The sequence below is a fragment of the Letharia columbiana genome, assembly GCF_014066305.1.
Source record: "Letharia columbiana isolate WasteWater2 chromosome Unknown xpSc0000088_s0, whole genome shotgun sequence".
NCBI classification, from domain to species: domain Eukaryota; kingdom Fungi; phylum Ascomycota; class Lecanoromycetes; order Lecanorales; family Parmeliaceae; genus Letharia; species Letharia columbiana.
The window spans coordinates 63,100-83,138 of NW_023501166.1; the positions used below are offsets into that span (position 1 = coordinate 63,100).

Here is a 20,039-nt window from a genome sequence, read left to right on the forward strand (position 1 = left end):
AAGATGCCTTTCCCTCAGACGTTGGAAGCAAAGCCCAAGTGCATCTTCTTCACCGATTTTGATGGTGCAGTCCATTCATTCAAGGAACGTGGAATTGGCAATGGCTGACCAAAAAACAGGCACAATCACCCTTCATGATAGCAATGACTGGATGGTAGATGCAGTCCTAGTATCCTTCCAGCCCATCCCGCTCATATGACCTTCAGACCGACAATCTTGGCTTTGGTGGGGACCGTCGCCGCCAGGGAAATAAGGAAGTCCTGGAGGGAAAAGACACATTTCGGTATGCATCGCAACCTTGAAAAGGAGAGGATATCTGATGGGCTGATTAGCACTCCAGCGATTCCTTCAGAGCCATGATGGACAGCGTCAAAACGCCTTTCCCTGACTGCATCAAAGCACTTTGCGACAACATCAAACTCGACCCATACTTCAACGACTTCTACAAATGGTCGAGAGAGAATGGTGTCCCAGTCATTGTCCTCTCTTCGGGCATGACACCAATCATTCGAGCTCTTCTCGTTCATCTGATCGGACCAGAAGGTAATGACATTGAGATCGTGAGCAATGAGGTTGCGGATAGGCCCCCAAAGAAAATGGCAGAGGAAGCCGGCTGGCAAATAAAGTTCCATGATGAAAGTGGCTTCGGTCACGACAAGTCTCTGACCATTCGACCCTATGCCAAGTATTTCGAGGACAATCCCAACGAGCCACGACCGACCATGTTCTATGCTGGAGATGGAGTATCAGATCTATCGGCAGCAAGGGAGACCGATCTGCTATTTGCCAAGAAGGGCCACGGTGAGCTGACCGCTCAATCAATTGCTATTTCCCGGACTTGACTGACTTGACCTCAGATCTCATCACATACTGCGAGCGAGAAGGTGTTCCTTTCACGGTCTTCGAGGACTGGCAATCAATCCTCGCAACCACAAAGGCCATATTGTAAGCTGTATCCCACCTGTGACCACAAAAGCCTGCTTACTTACCGCCCAAACCAACAGCGAAGGAAAGACCAGCGTCAAGGAGCTGGCAGCCGAAAGCGCAGAGAAAGCCAATGAGAAGAACTAAATCGGGTGGGGGCCCTTCTGAAGGTGTTAACCGAGAGCATCCGAGCTCGTGCATACTGGAGAGAAACCCACCATCCTTTTTGCATAATTATTTGGTCATTGTCACGGCTAGAATCGAAAAATAGATACAACCATATAGACGTAGAAGAAGAACTCGGGTTCTTTTTACAAGACCAGATGAACCGCTTACACACATGGTCGTTGATGCAACCGCCCGCTCATCTCCTAAAGGCCTGTCTTCCCTACGCCCGTCATTATGATTCGCCCTAACCATGCAGCCTAGCCAATCCATCCTTACGAATTTCTGACCCACCACCTCTCCTACAATGCCAACCTGGGACCCAAATGTGCTCGCTGGCTTTTGGGGGGGAGGGGGGGGGGGCTGTAGTTCAGTCTCCGGACGAAAAAAAACCTTCCACTTCGCAATACGATTATTTTGCAACAACGGGACTCGTGGCAGAATATTACGCGGCAGCGGGATATTTCATACCAAAATCATTAATTGTCAATCCGTAGTTCTTCGCAAGAGGGGTATCCTGTCCGGAGACCTCAGGCCACAGCGGGAACCGTCTAAGTACAAAGGTAGAGACAGTGTGCCTCGAAGACGATCCATTGCTCGCCCGACGGGGACTGCTCAAAGATATGGAACCATTATAATGTTTTCGTTACTCGGACATCCACCATAGTCACAACAGAGGCCCTAATGCCCCTACCCAGCAACAGCAGCCCTGATCAATCGCACCGACACCACCCCCATCTGTGACACTCAGCCATCAGATCGCCATGAAGACCGCCAGAATCACTGCCATGGAAATCACCGACAGCGGAACCTGGGTGCTCGTTGCGGACGAAGTGTCCGAAGGCTTGCTTTGGGCTGCGGCAATCAACGTCTTCTCGGCCCTACTGAAGGCGTAGCACGCGGTCGGGAGGCTGGTGGAGTAATTCTGCGAGAACGGCTGGGTGTCCGAGGGTTTCACGAGGATGAGGTTCAATGCCTCTTGAAAGACTTCCAGCGCGTCGACCCCGATCGACGGGACGACCAGAGTGAGGTTTTGGTAGACTTGATCCGCAGGGAGGGATGCTGGGGCAGGGTCACAGGAGACGGTGACGTTGTGGACTTGCATGATTGTGGCGTCGAGTTTGGGAATGTCGAGGGTCACGGCAACTTGTAGGGAGACAGGAAGCCCACCTATAGAGGCGACGAAATTGACAGAGGGGCGGAAGGAGAACTCAACGCCAATGTTCAGATCTTTTGTTGAAGATGTAAAAGGGATTGGAGTAAGTGTCGATTCGTTGCTGATACCATTAGCTTGTTTGAAGATATTCACTCGAGAATAGGATGCTTACAATCCAAGAGATATCGACTGATTGAGAGATTCCAACGGAAGAAGCAGCTCAGAGCCGGGCGGAATCTATGCCAAAATGATCTAGTCTTGGTCTTCAAAGTTTGTACAACCCACTTACCTCGAAATCGAAGCCGTATGTAAAGCTGACATTATTTGTGGTATTGATCCATCCATAAATTTCCGGATTAAGAGTAGCCGTGATAGTCAAATCACCAATCTGTAGAATAAGCCAAGAACTATCTGGGCAAACCGCGAGCACATACACTTTTTGTGAAAGTTTTCGAAGGTAAAGGTATAAGGAATTCGTTCGTCTGGTTGGACGTTTGGTTGAATGCAGTTAGGTTGACGGTCAAGTCGAAATGAGCGCTTAATGCATCGAATGTTGCACCCACCCAGAGACCTGAGAAGTCGAAGTCGGGGTGCATTTCAAGGACATCGGTGGGGGTCGGGATTTGGCTGCCGGGGAATGGGTCGTCAGGGATTTTGCCACCGCCAGAGAGACTGATGTTGCCAAAGACGTCGCAGTTGATACAGTCAATACTGAAGCCTTCAGGTCTACATACAGCGTAAGTGTCTCCACCATGAGACAAGAGTAACGTCCTTACGTGATTACATTCCCATCATATATGACTGGAGGATATACTCTGCCATTGATGATAATGTCCAGAGGCTCGTTGATCTCGTCCGGCGTGGGGGGCGAGGTGGCAGACGGGAGAAGTTGAGCAAAGTAAGAAGAGATCTCTCCAGCGAGTACTCCACCCAAAGAAGTAACAGCATCGAAATGACCCGGGGAAGTGGTTGTTGCTGAAGTGGTTGTTGCTGAAGGGGATGCTGCAGCTGTTTGGTCCGTTTGTCCTATTGCACAAGCCGGAAGTACCGCAACGAGTACGAGAGTGACAGACTGGAGCCACATAATCGAGATAGTATTGCCCCACAACTTCTATCTTGAGCACGTGCTTATTTCCAAGAAGAAGGAGAGATTCAGGCGACTCGAAGCCGAGAAAAACATACAATCAGACATACTGGCTACTGAACCTTTATGTCTGTTGACATGGGAGACCCCCCACTTTTACTGCGAGGTATTGGGTCAACTGCTAGCTCGCATTTCATCTGGAATTTTTGAGGTAAAGTGCATTCAGCTGCTCCTAGAGGGTGTGGGGTGAGTTTCTGAGAAGCCCAGATATATTCGTTTCGACCAGTAAAAACCGTATTTTCCTCATATCTCCCGTAGTCTGTAGATCCAGTGCTTTTCAGGGCGGCTACCAACAACGTGGGAAAGGGAGCCTCTCGGCACAATTGCCGACCTAATGACCAGTAAGAAAGAGGATGCGAGTATGCGCTGCAAACTGTTCTGCAGCTGGTCTAGAGCTTTCTCGAGAGGCCAAAAGCGGTATTCGTTGGAGAAACGCTATGCAGAGCAGGTTTACACGATCAGGATCTAATGCAAGGCTAGAAATTATGTGATTTGCAGGAAGGGCGTTCTTCATTAGGTGGGGACGGAAATTCGCTTGACCGGGATGCCCTAGAGTTAACGAGCGACAATGTACACTGCGGCTGTAAGACTCGAGAGGACGATTACGGAAAGGAAAGACCGTCAAGAGTCCCCGAATTGCGACTGCGAGAATCGGTATTCTTAGCTGGCCTGTCAGGCTGTGATAGGAAGGTAGAGAGACTCGAACACGTTTTGTAGCCTTATCGTAATCTCGATTTTAGGAAGAATACTGCTGATCTATACCCAAAGCTGCCGTCAGCACATAGCACATACACAAGGCGTTACCAATAGCATAGAGAGCATCAACTTCTATCGACAGGGTTATAATTAGAGTATGTATAAGCCCATGGCAGAAGCGTGAAATCTCGTCCCATCTTGTCCGGGACAAACAAGGTTATCCCGGATCGAAAGTGAACAATCATTGATGAGCAGGCAAGGTTCACTGCTCCACGACGAGTGTGAATGTTGTCGAAGCTTTGGTGGCTTACATTTCGAGGTGTCACACGGGACACGACCCGGTCCGACGTACTCTTTTGGGAAGTTTATTAGTCTCCGATCAGAAGCGAGGTACTTTGCAAAAAAGTAACTTAATGTCACCAAAGTCCAGGGGTGCGAAGCATCCTCCTTGATGCATATCAAACATGCTGTCTTTGTAAGGCCGTCGTGCAGGAAGTAAAACTGAGATATGGTGCCCAAAGGAATACTTGAGGGTGTGAGGCATTTTTCGGTCGTGGTCGTTCTTGAGTGTTGAAGGCAGTCTTGAAGCCATAAACTCTTCCTCCCTCTAAAAAAAAACAACCGTGCGAGACCAGTTTTTATCGAAGGGGTGTCAGCTTTTCAAGCAGTACAATCAATTTACCCGGTTCATTGGGCACAGGGAGTACTCCTCTACCTCAGTGCGGCCCGGTTGCATAGTGGCACGAGTGGGTGGCTTGCTCGCCTGGTGAAAAATCGACGATCCGTAAGATTAGATAAAGAGACCCACCCCTCTCTCCCACGCTTTTGCTCGGAGTGTCGGGAGACCAATGTACCCAAAGAGTACGTGGCATCATGATGTGCAGTCCCAGGTTGTTCCACTGTCGCGGTGCCCCGCGCCGACTTGCCATTGGTATAGCGAACTGAACTAAGCTGATTGACCCGAAGGTTTGTGAAGCAACCCTAACCATTGTGTCCAAAGGGGAAGAGGCCTGAGCATCTACCTCGAGTGATATAAAGTCCGTGCGAATAGCCGTACTCGTACCTGATAGATGGAAGAGCGGGCCCGTACGACTGTCACCGACACTATCGATTGGAGAAGACGGGAGGTAAAAGTTGCTCGAACAGTTTTGGACGACGGGTGATATCTCGGTGGCGCTTTTAGCTCAGCCTTGTGATCTTGGCAGCCACTAGCGCCCATCACGCTCGACTTGCTCTCACCAACCATCTCCATCTCTCACCATCAACCATGCCACCATCAACCATGCCATCCCTCCTACGCCTCCCATTCCTCCTCCCCTCGCTGTTCCGGCCCACTCTGCCGTCAACTTTCAAGAAATTCAACACCATCACTAACCGCACCCTCTCGACAACAACCTCCCTTTCCGCAACCCTGATGCAAGTGCTCAAAAAGCCCCGCCAGCCCCAACGCGCCCGTCATCCCGTGTCGCCAGCGCTGGTAAACCGACCGCATATGAAAGGCGTCTGTTTGAGGGTCGTCAACAATTTCAAGCCGAAGAAGCCGAATTCCGCGGAGAGGAAGGTGGCGAGGGTTAGGCTGAGTAGTGGGAGGGCTGTTACTTGTTATATTCCTGGGGAGGGTGCGTGAATATTCCTCGTTATTCGCGTGGTGGTAGGAGGGTAAGGGGAGGGAGAAAGGGGTGGTGGGGGGATTGGAGACGCGGAGGGGTTCCGAGGAGATGGTAAAGAGGGAATGCTTGGCTGATTGAGTCGTGATACAGGGCACAATGTGCAACAACATAGTGTCGTGCTGGTGAGAGGGGGAAGGAGTCAGGATTGTCCCGGTGTGAGGTACCATCTTGTTAGAGGAGCAATGGATCTGGTGAGTTACGTATTGAAAGATTCATGTGGTTGGTCAAATTTGATGGGCTAACATTATGGACAGGGTGGCGTTGGGAATCGCATTACCGCACGGTCAAAGTATGGGACTAAGAAGCCGAAATCGGCAGCGGCTTAAGGATTTTCATCAAAACTGTGTCTGTAGGATACCTCATTTAGAGCGGAGCATTGTGAGCGCTTCCAGAAATAAAGCTTGACTTGTATGCGACGCTCCAATCTATGGCCAATGGTATCTCCTGAGCATGAATATGTCTGTACAATGCCTTCAACCATCACCACCCAGCTCCTCGAGCTCCCGCTCTTTTGCTCTGAGGTCTAACCTCATCTGCTCCAAATCCATCCTCAGCTTTGCTTTTTTCTCTCTCAACTCCCACCCACCCGGATCACTGCTCGTGCTTTGCCTGGGACCGTTGTTGGGAGGCGGTAGTTGATATCGTTGCGGTTGAGATTCTGGATGTGAATGTCGATGCAGCGGCGGCGGCTGCTGCTGCTGGTGGCCTATGCCGGATAGGTTAGGATCGATCGGCATTTCATCAACCGCAGATTGAGGATGGTTCAAGATAGATGAGATGGAGCTTAGACGTTTTGCGCTTCCGCTCTCTGGGGTAGATGGTGAGGGGTTGTCTTGGTCTGTGTTGGAATGGCTTCGCTTCCGAGACGAAGAGCCCGGAAGCGGGCTCAATCGAGGATACGATCCAGGGTCGGAAGGACGATGCATAGACGAATCATGCATGCTAGATAAAGAGGGAAGGTTTTGCTGTGGATGGCTCGATGGTCGCCGTCGCTGATCCTGTCGTTGATTTAACTGATAGCCTGTGAAATCTACTCCTATTGGAGGTGGGTCGTATTGGTGCTGATGTTCTAACTGACGCTCGTGCTGGCGAAGAGTGAGGTTCGCAGGACTATTGGGGTCCATGCTAGACTCAATGCGCTGTCTGTTTCTGACTTCTGGACTATCGAGATGGCCTGGAGTTGGGCGAAGGTCAAGGTTGAGAGGTCCGGCTTCCATGCTTGAAAAAGCTCGTTGCTTGCCCCGACCTTCGTGACTTTCATGATGTTGTGGAGTAGGCGACGGTGAGACAGGAAAGGTTGAGAGTTGAGAAGCGTTTGGATCTTGCTCGTTGGTAGCAGGCACTACCCTTTTTCTCCGCTTGATAACGGATTTCTTCATAGCGACTGGTCGATGTACGCCGTGAAGTTTGTGATAGAGCCCTGATAAGAATTAGCTACTGAGATCGTGTTCAAAACGTTACCCTTACCGCACGCGTTACATATCGTTCGGCCGCTTTCATCTCTCCGCCAGAGAGGCGTGATAGTTGTGCCGCAATTCTGGCAAGAAAGTACAAGACTTGTAGTGCTTTGGGCGATGGTAGAGGTATCTGGTGCAATCGAGGGTCGTGGACTGATATCCTCTTGGGATGTATTTGCAGCGTACGATTCGTCGCCTCGCTGATGATCGATTGGGGTGGCTGTGCCTGGTACGGGATTATAAGCAACCTGCGTTGTCTTTGAAATTCGGTTGTTGAACGCTGGACAGCCGTTACAGCCATCTGCGCCTCCAGCACCATTGCAATGCCCTCCCCCAGGACACGAGCCCTTGGGTATCTGACCCGCTGCTACGTAGGTAGATCGGTGGTGATGTCCCACGTCGTTAGCCAGCGGGGAGACACTTCGTTGAGGCTCTTGGTGATCCATCTCCGAACCGTGCGCCGAGACAGGGTTTGAAGAAGGCCTTTTCATGCTTGTTGGTCGAGATATGTTCCGTGCCTTTGAGTACAACCCGCAAGCGTTGCACATAGTCGAACCATTTGGCGATCGTCGCCAAAGAGGTGTGCGTGTAGTGGCGCAATTGCTGAAAATCGTTTGTTAGTGTCCTACCGCAGACAACAGTTTCACACTCGGAGTGCATATTTTGGTGCATACCTGCAAACCTGCCCCAGAGGAGGTTGATTGTTGATGGGGGCATATTGTGCGTCTACATGACGCTCTTGTAGGGGAGACTCTCCGTTTCCGTTCTCATCCTCAATCGGTTCATCCCCTAGTCCTCCATCCCCATTTAATTCCGCGAAATTTGTTGTAGATGCTTCTGGTTCCAACGCCGAGCCAGGCATGCTGTCTCCATTGCTCTCCCAGCCCCTTCGCGAATGCTGTAGGAGCTGCTCCGCCGCTTCGAAATCAACGTCGGACTGCCTCGGGAAATGGTGGTACTGCTGCTGTAGTATCGAAGTGTCTTGCGGACCCATCTCTTATGCCAGCGCCTCAATGAGGCCTTTTAGCTTGCCATGTTGGTGAAGAGAAGGATATGTTTGTGTGGGTCGTGATGTTGAAGCGAAGATTGATAAGGTGTTCAGCGGAAGGGTGACAGGCCTGGGCTGTATGTGAATGCTGGTTGGTAGAAGATTGCGGAGAATCCGGGAAGACTACCTCGGAGTTATCGAGGGGGATGCCTCGTATGGCAGACTGGATTTACACGCTTAGCTTGGCTTGCCGGATCTTGCAAGTGACGGGAAAGAATGAACCTTATGTAGGATCAATACAGTAATCTGGTTCTGGAGTTGGTCTATTTCTCCTTCCGAGAATACCTCAGGAGTGACTTCTTTTAGTGATGTAGAGATGTAGAGATGTCGAGATGTACCTCAGGTAGGTTGGAAGGGAGGTCGATGAGTAAATGTGAATATTATATCGGGTTATATCGGCAAGGCAAACTCGAACCTGAAGAGGGTCACCAGTGGCGCCTGGGTTTCGGTGACCCACCCGATCGGATTCGCGTGCATTTACCCTATTCGCATGAAGCAAATTTAAAGCCACACTAAATCCCCGGATTGCATTATCAATCCCTTTGATCCATCTCTCATTGGCTATGAATGCTCTGGTCAAAATTCCATGTTAGGTGATAAGATTAAACAATGTGTCAACGTACATGTCCATAGAAAAGTGTTGGTAAGGTTGGCCTTTCCGCCTTGGCGAGGCTCCATGTGTAGCATACTAGGATTGTGAACAATACCAAGCATAGACCAGCGGGCGATGGGTTGGACTCCGGTAAAAGGCAGTCCTTGTTCTACATGCAACACCAGGAACAGGCCAAAAAAATTCTTCATCCCACCCAAGACACACCGCTAATACCATTACGTTATGGCTCTCTCTCTCAACCGTAGATACAGGCATAGTGATTAGGTAGTTCGGATATATCAAAACGCAATCCTCTTCCTTCCCTTCGCCGTTCCATGTAGTTCCTTCCTCCCTTTTGAGACTCTCATATTTGCTCGGCTCCCCACTGTCGCAAAGAATAAGTTGACGTGTCTCAGAAGGAAGGGTTCAAAGCCTTACTTCGCCACTGGCGTCTCTCATGTTCTGCGGCGGTTCAATCGATGGGATGTACTCGAGTATGCCATAGCCGAGGCCTACGATCGCAATTATGGAGCCAGGGACAACACGAATGGCCGATGTTTGGAGCAGGATTGTTCCGACAAAGATGTAGACTGGCGCTCCGTGTCAGACCCTGTTCTCAATGCCGACAAGCTCATTCCCAACTCACATATGCCGCGACCAAGAAAGCTAAAGAGGAATGGCGCCCATCTCGACATATAAGGCGGGATCTGAAATTCGAGCAAGAGGGTCGCTGGATAACCAATCGTCAGCATGGGTGCCTTTAGCGGTAAGCTGCTTGGGGCTGACCGGCTCCGAATATTATAACATAGCATCCAACGATAACACTTTGGCTATCGCAAAGGATTAGCTAAAGCGTCTCAGAAGGCAAGGGATGAAGGCTTACAATCCAATTGGGAAGAACTGCCCAATGCCTCCGAGGATCATCAAACCGCCAACAGCTAGATTGACTAGCCGAACTGCGAAGAAAGAGCTTGAGATTAGTATTTGATCCGTAGAAGCGATGTCGTCGCGCAAAGCGTTTGCGCGCCCAAATCGCATCTCAAAGAGGCTGGGAACGTACAGATGTTTGAGAGATCCATACTGAGTTGTTAGGGGATAGGTTGAGAAGCGTTGGTCGTCTGCTGTAGTAATGTGTCGATTCGATACAGGCAATATGGATACTGGGAAGGAAGGAGGAGCAGCTTTATGTAGAATGTCTGGAAATTTTCTTGAACGTTGTCGCGAGCAAGCTGGGAGGTTGGGCGCCAAAGACTCCGGGTTACAGCTCGGCAGGGATTGCGCGGCTTGGCATACGTACAACCTCACAATATCCTTAGTACAGCGCGTTAGCTTCTTTGTTTTGTGTATCAAATCTCTGTGATCACTGTGAGCAAATGAAGGATCGCCATAATTACCGAAAAACTTGCGTTATCTCGTTATCTAGGTACTGCTGATGCCATTTGTGCTACAAAAGATGGGATATTCTTGCCCGATACTCTCCATAATCAACATCTAACATCCGACCTTCCAAATTCTTCCAGCACATTGAGTGTCGACAGTACAAATACCCGAAGGACCCTTTTTAGGGTTCGCACCAGGATACATGTGATCTTCGAGAGTCGCCGTCCCACCATCCGCCCGGTCGTTGACCTGGCACCGAATATCATCCGCCCCACTGTTGATGCCTTCTGTCAAGCAGCTGTTGCAGTACTGATGTCCATCCGCTGGGGTATTGCCAGCGATGCCAGCATAGCCGTCATACCCAGAATCTCTGGTGCAGAACACCGTCTCGCTCAGGCTGGCTAGGTAAGGTCCTCCGCCGTTGGCGGTAAGTGCACTGTAAGCGAGCCAGCCTTTCAAGAGTGTGGCTTGATCTTGGGTGTCGAAGATGCTGTGGCTATGGTCTGGCAGGTCACCATCGCGCCCATGTTGTCGACTTAGACGGGGTCTGTGTATTGGGAGGTGGGCTTGCCGTCGTCGTCATCGATTCCTGACCCGGCTCCATTTTCATTGTTCCCACTAAGCATTTTCTCCACACGTCAGTAATGCTTGTTCGGGATAGGCCAAGAATCTTAGCCTTTTCGCAGGATACAAATTGATAGGATATAGTCCCAAGTGAATATGGGATGAATGAGAACAGGTGAAATGTGGTAGAAGAGAAGACACACTTATCTTCGCTGTCTCCTAGTATGTCTTCCTAAGGAGCGGGGGCGGCGCCAGCCCTGAAAAGGATGAGCTGTGGCGGAGGAGACGTGAGAAAGCCTAAGCTGCATTTGTCCAGTACGCTAAATAATGATGGTTGTGTTCTGGTAGGGATATATGGGTTGTGGATGGTGAATGAGAAGGTGGGAGGGTTCTCTTTAGCTGGGAAACTTCGCTGATTGATACCTTGACGGATGTACTCTACGCGTAGCTGTCTTTGTAAAGCTTTGATGCCAAACTTTTCGCATAATGAAACTTGGGTGCCTGCACGGAGATTAAATCAATGAAGAGGATAACCGCATTGCCAATTTAATGTGGAAGGGCCGCTGCCACGGTTTGAGTTGCAGAGGTCAAGATCCAACTTAGTACCTTCAGGCTACGCATCGCTAGAAACAGGAGTGATAAAAGCTGGATCATGGAGTTCCAGACTGGCAACCTATCAATCCCAGTAATAAAAACTGAGGAAGGTTTGAACAAGAGTAGTAACAGCAAGGATCAAGACAAGTATAAAAAATATGTTATATAATTCGCATCGATCAAACACAAAAAGGTAGGTCAATTCCATAGATGAGGCTTGCAATTGACGTACAAGCTTATTCAAACAACGAGCGCGAGTACTAACAGCCGTAGAAGGCTGCCAGTGGAGCAAGCTCAGAGTCTGGGTCTCCAAACAAGAAATGCAGGCCTGGTATGCGGGTGGCGAAACATGGGCTTGCAGAAATTACTTCATGCTTCAAGATCTCGGCGGCTCAGAAACGCAGATGTTGATTGGTCAAAATCGGGGACATATCAACTACCGGTATGGGCCGCAAAGACGGCCCGGAGGCTGACAGTGAGGTTCGCACTACTAGCCTCAGCAAGTCAATGAACGCCATTGCTTGTTTGCCGAGCAGCGCTGCTCATTGCCTCATACTCATTGTATAACGGTAACAACTGTCAGTCGTTAGTGGAGAACGCGCAGCACCGAGACGAACAATATCGAAAAGTCTAAGTCTCACGTTTCACCTTGCCACGCTTTTGGCTCGTGCTGGTTCTCATGAAGTGTTAAAGCACGACTTGAGATTCTGGGGATTCCCGCCTGGTAGACCTTTATGGTGATTATCTTAGACGTGGGTTATAAGCACACTCACTTGTTGCTTCCTTCAAAGATCGATGATGAGCGCGTTGCTTTTCTACGAGCTTTATAGCGATGAATAATTCGCTAATGCAGATCTAAAGTCTTGCTCGGACAGCTAATGCCTCTCCCACAAGCTTCACGGCAGCTTGAGAGCAGCCATACGAGGACTGATACCCATAGCCACCATGCCCGTAATTATGGACAACCCAGACCCCATTGATCTTCTCTTTCTCAATCCGAGTACCACGGAGACGAACTGGTCGGAGTCCAACGCCATGACGAATAACGCTGAGATGCTCGATTCCTTTGCCGTCTGTTAGAGAAGGGCAAAGCTCTACAGCTCGCTTCATGATCCTGTTTGCCAAATTCGGGTCAAATTGGGAGTCCCAGTTACCCTCTTGATAGCAGCCACCAAGTATTGTACCTCCGCCTACAGTGTGTTATTTCTTCTGATGCTCTTGTCGATAGAGTTTAAAGATCTTACCCGCAGCTCTCGGAATAACGTAGCAGACTTCATCATCGCCGTCGTCGGTTCCAGAACCACCAACAATACCAATGGCCTCATTCCTGACGAGCACTGTCTGTCCCCGAGCGGGTACCATGCTTTTGTCTTCGACACCACCAATTTTACCGGCTGAAAGCCCTGTACAATTGACTATTAGTTCTGCTTTCTGACCCGAGTGATGCGTATGTGCCGCCTCAGAAATGTGCCCGAATACTCCGCGCTTCAAGACAACCCCTGCTTTAAGGCACTCTGATGTGAGCCACGGCAGATATATAGCTGTGTTTATGCAGACGGATCTGAAGCAGGTTCCGTCATCAAATCCTGCTGGGAGTTGACTTTTGGGGATTTTCCTAAACTAGAGAACGGTATAAGCGGTAATAATACCCGATCCAAAATACCGAGAATATGCTTACATTTGGTACGATGTCTTTGTACCATGGATCTGAAGACATCGCCTTTCCTAATGCAGAACCCTCGCTGCCCTCAAAATCTGTATTACGACTATATATGAAGGCATCTGAAAGAGATCAGCGGACGGAGTGCAGGACGGTCCAGAGCAAAGACCTTGAAAATGCACGCCGGCCTCAGGCGAATGCCTGGCTAACTTTTCCAACTCTGTCCAGGTATTTCTGTCCCACTCTGCAGCCTCAGTACCTGGAGCAGAAACCCTACAACCTTGTCAGCGATAACCGTACTATTCGAGACTGCAAGGCGGCAGGAATGGCAAGAGAGGTTGTATCACTGACGGCAGATAATCTGCACCAGCCCACGGAGATGCGTATTCTATATCGTAATCACCTGGCATGTGCTTTGCAGCCACAGTGATGTTGTATTTGGCAATTCTAGACAGCAGAAGTGCTGTCGTTAGACCTGCTACTCCTGCACTATGCTCGTGGACAGTGTCAGTCTTGTGGTGGCGAGTGTGGCGATAGATCTTCTCATCACCGGCTTACCCAACTACGACAATTCGTGTTTCTGACATTGATCTAGATCAATATCCTCAAATGCCGCCTCTTGAATGGTTTTAAAATCCACAAATGACTCCAATGCCAAGAAAGTGAATCCGAGTGTGGGAAAGCAAAAGCGGCATGTGCCAATGAGGGGGTTACGGAGTGGCAACTTGCATACTGTGTAAGCTGCACCAGACGCTCAAATGAGCTCTACAAATGACACTGAAACAAGTCACCTTTTCACATAATAGTGTCATCAAACGAAAATCGTGTCTTGAAAGTACTTTACTACGTCAATCAAGTACCTCAGGAATTGAACAAAAAACCTGCGAAGTACTATTCAGCCTCATAGGGCGGGCTAGCGCTTTCAGGGGATAAGTACGTTTAGCGAAGAGCAGCCAAACTCCGAAGCAGCAGGGCTCATCATCACGCTCTGGTGCTGCCTCACGTGTGAATGAATTGGGGAATACACCAACCCCCTTCATTCATGTGAATGAAATTCCTATTGGGACGAGAAAAGACCAACCCCCTCTATTACTATTAAAATTTAATTCATTATTCCTCCACCACCGTCGCTCACATGAACCACAACCTTTCATCCTTACCATCTTACCACGTACTCTGCCCTGCTCCCACTTTTCCACTATACAAGTCCCCACAACGCACCACTATCACATCACCCCACTCACACACTCTTTCGACCTACACTCATTCATCACGCCCATCATGGGACGCAAAAACGAATTTCCTGAGCTCAAAGCTATTGGCTTGTACGCTGCTGATACTGTCGGAAATGGTAGGAATTCCAACCCATTGCCCTCCTTTCCCTAGCATCTAAACTGAGAGAATACTGCAGGAAATTGCCTATTCAACGCCCTTTCTGACCAGCTCTACGGAGACCAATCATGCAACACGCAACTTCGTGATGCTACAGTCGAGTACATGAAGAATAACCCCGACCGCTTCAAGTCATTCCTTGTCGTCCACCCTGGTGGCGGCTCTCGTCGTAACCCAAAACGCAAGAACCATGGCTCTCTTGCCACCTCTACCATTCCCGCTGGACCTACTCCCGAAGAAGTTGACGCTGCTTATAAACAGCACATGAAGACAATGGCCAAAACAGGCGTCTATGGGGACAATCTGGAGATCATCGCTTTTGCTCAAGCCTTTAAAGTGGATATCATGATCTTCTCGGAGGGAGGACGTTTCTTTTACTATGTCAGGTGTGAGAAAGCGGAAGGAGAGATGGCTCCGATGTTGTGCATTGTTCACCATGTGAGTAACTTACCAAACCGAAGCCGGGCTAAAGCTAACAAGATCCGTAGGCATGGGAGCACTATTCATCCATTCGCAACGCCGTTGGTCCGCATAGCGGTCCGCCCAACGTCAACATTGCCAAACCATCAGCTGAGGCTGAAGCCGAGATGAACGCAGAGCTCGCCAATTTTACCTACGTCAAGCCGTGGATGGTTGACGAAGTCATGCGGTCGCTGCCTTTCCTCACGGACCGTGCTGCCATTGAGAAGGCCTTGCAGGACTACAAAGGCAATGTTGACAATGCCGTCTCGAGTCTCATGCCGGAATCGTCTCAAAGCAGCGGCGGCAGTTCTAGCATAGAGCGTGATGCAGATAGCGATGAGGATATGGAACAGAAGCCCACAAAGAAGCAGAACCGCCGTCCCAGTCGACCTCAGCCACTTGGCCATGGGAAACCCCAGCAAAATCTTACCGTCCGAACAAAGGAGGCCAACACGCTGTCTCCCGATCCCATGCAACTTTCCGCAGCTCTCACGAACCTTAAAGGAGAGAAATCCTACGACCCTGATGAGACCGAAGAAGAGGATTGGCGGAATGACTCCACATACAAAGACTCCGAATCTGCATCAGTCTCCACATCAGCGTCAGACTACTCCGCTGCTCCCAAAGCCGAACCAGGCCCTATCCGCTTGAGGCTCTCTCAACCCAAGAAGCAGGCCGACGAGCCTCCTCAACACTCTAGCAATTCTAGCGTACAGTCGAACATCGGCGATTACGATGCCGATGCTGAGAAGCCCCAAAAGCCCCGTGTGATCGCCAAGCCAAGGAAGCGGCTGATCTCTCGGGATGAACGCGACAGACTTGCATCTCTGAAAGCAGCTCGGCTTGCTGGTGCACATCCAAACAGTGCACTATACACTGCGACCCAGAAGCAGAACCAGAACACCCCCGTCATCGACATGGGCATCAAGGTCCTTCACATCTAAGACATTTGCCTTTACACCACCCACCCCCACAGTCATCATCATCGTCATCACCACTATCATCACCGCTTAACATGTTTCCAAAATCTACTACACCAATTCACACGTCTATTCCCATTCCCGTGTTTCACATCTACATCACCCTCCGGTACATCCCATTACCCTTCCATGGCAAGGCGGCATAGCGACACAGGTGTTTCTGTTGTGGGATCATCTACATCCCTGGCGGGCAGCATCAGCGAGGAGTTTTTTATTCATTCATGACGGCATCGGCAAGGAGCGAGGATTTTAACAGGACTGCATAAGGCAGACATTGCTGGTCTAGGAAGAGCTCCAACGAACCCAACAATTGTCTACAGCGAAGGCGTTCGGGGGTCAAGGGCAACGATGCGTTTTCCGTTGGACATATGGCGAATCATTACTGGCACGAATGATACCATGCGCGAAAGGAAGGAAGTTGTTTTTATTTTGGCGTGGTGAAGCCTCATCAGAAGTCATTAGACGCATGTGTGAGGCTCGATTCAGGATAGGTAGACACAGATAGAGAAAATAATTATTTTCTCAACGTTGAATGTTTCATGAATTCCGAAGCTTGATCCATGCTAGCTACTCCAAAGTAATAAACGATTGGACCGCTAGGGTGTCTCGGACTATCGATCTAGAACAAGGCTAGGTACTAGACAATGTCATTCATCATTCATTGCTTTATCCAATTGTATCATAGTCTGTCTAAGAATATAAAGGAGATGGGAATTGGGAAGTGAGATGATCCCGCCAAGCCAGCCAAAACGCAGACCCCTGAACCCGTAAATCTTTTACCAATCAGATCGCGACTTTCCCCCAGGTCGATACTGCATCTCATTATCATTCTGCTAAATACAGAACGACCTGCATGTTTTTGTACAGCGGTGATACAAGGATTTGAAAATCTCATCTCGCGTGCTCCAGGGGGGGAGACCTAGTGAAGACCTCCAGGTTCATCGGCTACACCCTTGTTCAAATTCTGGCCAATCGCTAGGGTTGTGGCGCCAAGCCGCTGCGATTTGGTGCAAACTTTCAAGAAATCGCCCTTCAGCAAAATCATTACCACAACCAGGCATACCCAGATGTCATCAGATCAACCCGGAGTAGAGCGCCGTCGGCCGACAACCACTGTCTTGTTGTCGTGACCATTTCTCCAACTCCTCGAGTCTCAATTTCACGTCATTTTCTACTTGCACCAAGAATTTCATCCACTTCAGCTACCACATCGCTTACAACACATCCGGTCGCAACCCGATTCTGACGTGAACCTTCCGCCGTTGATAGTACTCTACCGTATGCCCCACGGCCCACATCAATTTACCACGCGCATGAGATGTTATCATTCCACAGATCTACATCCATTAATGCGACTTGATTCGCGCTTTAATCCCGCAAATCTCTCAAGCTGTCGGCCCTCATATGTTGGCGTCGCAAAAGGCGGCGAGCCAGTGGAGGAGAGGAGCTACTAAAGGATCCTGAAGGCGACATGGCAATTTGGCCTTTTGGCCGCAAATCTAGAAAGCTAAAGCAATCAGAAGATCGAGCAATGGCTGCTACCAAATCCTCACCATCCGAACCTGCAAGGAGAGCACCGACTCAAGCAACGAGTGATCCAAGTGTTGCAACCCTAGGACGGAAAGCCAGTCAAAAGGAGGTCCAAAATCGACGACAGAGCTCGTCAGGCAAACTTCAGAAATCATATCAGTCGTCCAAGAGGACCTCGGAGAAGGTCGATGCCATACCTGCCGTTCCTGCCATTCCCCAGGCGCATAGGCAAGATGAGCTCAATGAGAAGGGCGGCGCCAACAGGTCGAATCTACAGGCCTCACATCCTCCTCAGGAACGTGGCGATATACCGTCCTATTACTACCAGAATCCAATGTCGGCCACCAGCTTGCAGCCAGAGAAGTTCAGCGTCATGCAACCACCAACACTAAACGGCAAACGAAGCGCCAATGATCAGGGGGGCATCATGAGACGGAAGTCCAGCAAGAGGAAGGCAAATGACCATGCTCGCGAGCAAGAGATCAAAGCGATGAGCTCGCCTATACCGATACCAAAACGTCCAACTTCCCATAACCCCGGCATGCTCGCTCGGGATAGCAGGAAGATCCCTGGTGGCCTGAACCGTAATCTCGACAGACCAATATCAGACGTCTCATTACCCATGGCTGAGTCTATGCAATCAGCCCTATCAGTAGCCTCGGATCAGCACGCTTTCAAGGTCAGCGCTTTCGACGCGCTTTCTCCACGGCCAACCATACGCTATTCAGAGAACCCACGATCTGCATCTGGTAGCCTGGGGCCTTCGAGGGCATCTACCAGGAAGGACAAGCAGCCAATGATATTAGAAGAGGCGACGCGGTCCAAGAAGAGAGTCGATGATCTAGCTGACGATATGGACGCTGGCAGCATAAGAGAGCTGATGGAGAGAGAACAACGGCGTTTGGAAAAGAAGAGGAGGTCAGAGCACGAGAAGCTGCAGCGGAGACTCCAGAGGAGAGCTGACAAGCAAAGGCAGCCTGGAGGCAGAGAGGGAGATGTTGCTGACGAGAACCCCAATCACAGGGCAAGGGAAGAGGAGGATATTGGTCTTAGCATTGGAGGAGCCTCTACTGCCCCAAATCTGGCAACTACGTTGCAAGAGCCTACAAGAGAGCAAGCTGTCAAGACACCTGAGTCATGGCTCAAAGATGCTTCGAGGGAACATCTACCCATTGAGGATCCCTTCCATGACCCAGTCATGGGAGCTTCAACGTCACACCTTGAAGGCCCTACTCCGGAGCCAGATGATCGTGACGATGTAGTGCTCGAGACCGCCAAAGCTGTTCGGCTATCTTCCGCTAGCATGTCACCGCCAACCTCTCCTACACGTCACATCCATGAGGCGTCCAACCTATCGCAATTTTCGGAGCTGGCGCCAGCAGATATGCCCGATATACCCGAGCCCCTGGATCCAGATCATCGGCGAGATTCAGACACCAGCGCACGCTTCTCGACCAGCTGGAGAAACATATTCCGCCGCAGTGACACGAGGGCAAAGAGGGGCTCGACCGATCGAGGACGAGTGGCTCCTTCGGAATTCTCAAACACCTCGAAAGAATCAGTACACCGGCAGATGCCTCCCTCAGCATTCACAAGGATACCCCGGGCAAGATCAGGAACCCCTATACGTACCCAGTCAAGGTTCAGGGAAGACCTTCCAGAGTTACCCATCTCGCCACCAGACTCTCGGATGCAATCTCCGGAAGTGAGCAGACAGTCTCCGCTTCCAGATATCCCAGGGTCTCGAGGTACAGACATCGTGGGCGCTACTGCAGCCTCTGGTAAACCGTTATCCGACATCCATCCAGCTTTCCGGGAGGAAGTAGCACTGAGCCGACACGCATCCCTTCGCGGCCGCGCCAACTCCCCAGAAGGTCCACCAAGCGCAATTCTCTCTCAGTCACTGGCATCCGTCGACTCTGAAGGGTCGTGGCTCACTGGCAGACCTGTCAAGAGATTGTCCCAACCTCAGCCTCTCCGCGAGAGTGGCGGATCTCTACATGAACAATTTCAAGAACTCGGACAATCCGACGACGATCTTGCAGGCACTCCAGAAGAAGAGAAGTACATGGGGACTCTCACCCCAGCTCGAGATGAAGCACCTCCCGAGATACCGGAAAGGAGACGGCCATATATGGGCCCTGTGGCTCGTCTTGGTAGTGACAGTGACGATGAATCTGTATTCCATCCTGCTCCAGCGGCAATAGCTCAAGAAGAAGGGAAATGGCATGGCGCTGTCGGCAAGCACCCTACGATCGTGCGGCAAGCACCCGGCAAGCGAGCGAAATCAAGAGAAGGTCTCCTCAATGACTTCCAGAACGCCGAGGAATCTGGGGAATCATCTCCATCAGGAGACTCACCCGTGAGCCCTGAGAACCCATATTCTTCGATTCAGCGAGCGACCAGTGTGGATGTGGGCAAAGGGCACGCTCGGCACATCAGCGCCGGCAGTGCACGGCTTTTGAACCTGCCGCCGAGGTCGTCTGCGGACATGAAGAGGCTGTCAGCATCGTCGGGGGAGCGAAGTCCTCTTGGTGGTCCTTCGGGCATGCCGTCGCCAAGGCTTGGCTACCCTCCGGAGTCAGATGTTGACTGAATGAAGAAGGTGGTATACTGTTCACACAA

At 50.4% G+C, this 20,039-nt stretch overlaps 9 protein-coding genes across 9 annotated transcripts; 5 read left to right on the top strand and 4 right to left on the bottom strand.

The window, feature by feature from the left end:
- Positions 1-3: 3 nt before the first annotated feature.
- HO173_013148 (uncharacterized protein) lies at positions 4-1,071 on the top strand (the record flags this gene model as incomplete). Its single annotated transcript, XM_037314973.1, has 6 exons — positions 4-64; positions 120-154; positions 207-283; positions 341-801; positions 858-945; positions 1,005-1,071. The coding sequence occupies 6 exons, from the start codon at positions 4-6 to the stop codon at positions 1,069-1,071; spliced, it is 789 nt and encodes a 262-aa protein (XP_037158129.1).
- A 772-nt stretch (positions 1,072-1,843) lies between these two features.
- Positions 1,844-3,329, bottom strand: HO173_013149 (uncharacterized protein; the record flags this gene model as incomplete). The annotated part of the gene is made up of 5 exons (XM_037314974.1): positions 1,844-2,366; positions 2,418-2,482; positions 2,535-2,633; positions 2,680-2,971; positions 3,022-3,329. 5 exons carry the CDS (start codon positions 3,327-3,329, stop codon positions 1,844-1,846), a joined length of 1,287 nt encoding a protein of 428 aa, XP_037158130.1.
- Positions 3,330-5,352: 2,023 nt separating this feature from the next.
- Positions 5,353-6,081, top strand: HO173_013150 (uncharacterized protein; the record flags this gene model as incomplete). Its single annotated transcript, XM_037314975.1, has 3 exons — positions 5,353-5,704; positions 5,846-5,946; positions 6,010-6,081. The coding sequence occupies 3 exons, from the start codon at positions 5,353-5,355 to the stop codon at positions 6,079-6,081; spliced, it is 525 nt and encodes a 174-aa protein (XP_037158131.1).
- Positions 6,082-6,228: 147 nt separating this feature from the next.
- Positions 6,229-8,206, bottom strand: HO173_013151 (uncharacterized protein; the record flags this gene model as incomplete). Its single annotated transcript, XM_037314976.1, has 3 exons — positions 6,229-7,175; positions 7,223-7,815; positions 7,887-8,206. 3 exons carry the CDS (start codon positions 8,204-8,206, stop codon positions 6,229-6,231), a joined length of 1,860 nt encoding a protein of 619 aa, XP_037158132.1.
- A 1,010-nt stretch (positions 8,207-9,216) lies between these two features.
- Positions 9,217-9,890, bottom strand: HO173_013152 (uncharacterized protein; the record flags this gene model as incomplete). The annotated part of the gene is made up of 5 exons (XM_037314977.1): positions 9,217-9,237; positions 9,291-9,442; positions 9,499-9,582; positions 9,639-9,682; positions 9,736-9,890. 5 exons carry the CDS (start codon positions 9,888-9,890, stop codon positions 9,217-9,219), a joined length of 456 nt encoding a protein of 151 aa, XP_037158133.1.
- Positions 9,891-10,005: 115 nt separating this feature from the next.
- On the top strand, positions 10,006-10,637 carry HO173_013153 (uncharacterized protein; the record flags this gene model as incomplete). Its single annotated transcript, XM_037314978.1, has 2 exons — positions 10,006-10,039; positions 10,306-10,637. The coding sequence occupies 2 exons, from the start codon at positions 10,006-10,008 to the stop codon at positions 10,635-10,637; spliced, it is 366 nt and encodes a 121-aa protein (XP_037158134.1).
- A 1,608-nt stretch (positions 10,638-12,245) lies between these two features.
- HO173_013154 (uncharacterized protein) lies at positions 12,246-13,637 on the bottom strand (the record flags this gene model as incomplete). The annotated part of the gene is made up of 6 exons (XM_037314979.1): positions 12,246-12,580; positions 12,635-13,010; positions 13,069-13,172; positions 13,220-13,323; positions 13,402-13,539; positions 13,609-13,637. The coding sequence occupies 6 exons, from the start codon at positions 13,635-13,637 to the stop codon at positions 12,246-12,248; spliced, it is 1,086 nt and encodes a 361-aa protein (XP_037158135.1).
- A 694-nt stretch (positions 13,638-14,331) lies between these two features.
- On the top strand, positions 14,332-15,848 carry HO173_013155 (uncharacterized protein; the record flags this gene model as incomplete). Its single annotated transcript, XM_037314980.1, has 3 exons — positions 14,332-14,401; positions 14,462-14,880; positions 14,931-15,848. The coding sequence occupies 3 exons, from the start codon at positions 14,332-14,334 to the stop codon at positions 15,846-15,848; spliced, it is 1,407 nt and encodes a 468-aa protein (XP_037158136.1).
- A 762-nt stretch (positions 15,849-16,610) lies between these two features.
- HO173_013156 (uncharacterized protein) lies at positions 16,611-20,010 on the top strand (the record flags this gene model as incomplete). The annotated part of the gene is made up of 2 exons (XM_037314981.1): positions 16,611-16,651; positions 17,307-20,010. The coding sequence occupies 2 exons, from the start codon at positions 16,611-16,613 to the stop codon at positions 20,008-20,010; spliced, it is 2,745 nt and encodes a 914-aa protein (XP_037158137.1).
- Between the last annotated feature and the right edge of the window lie 29 nt (positions 20,011-20,039).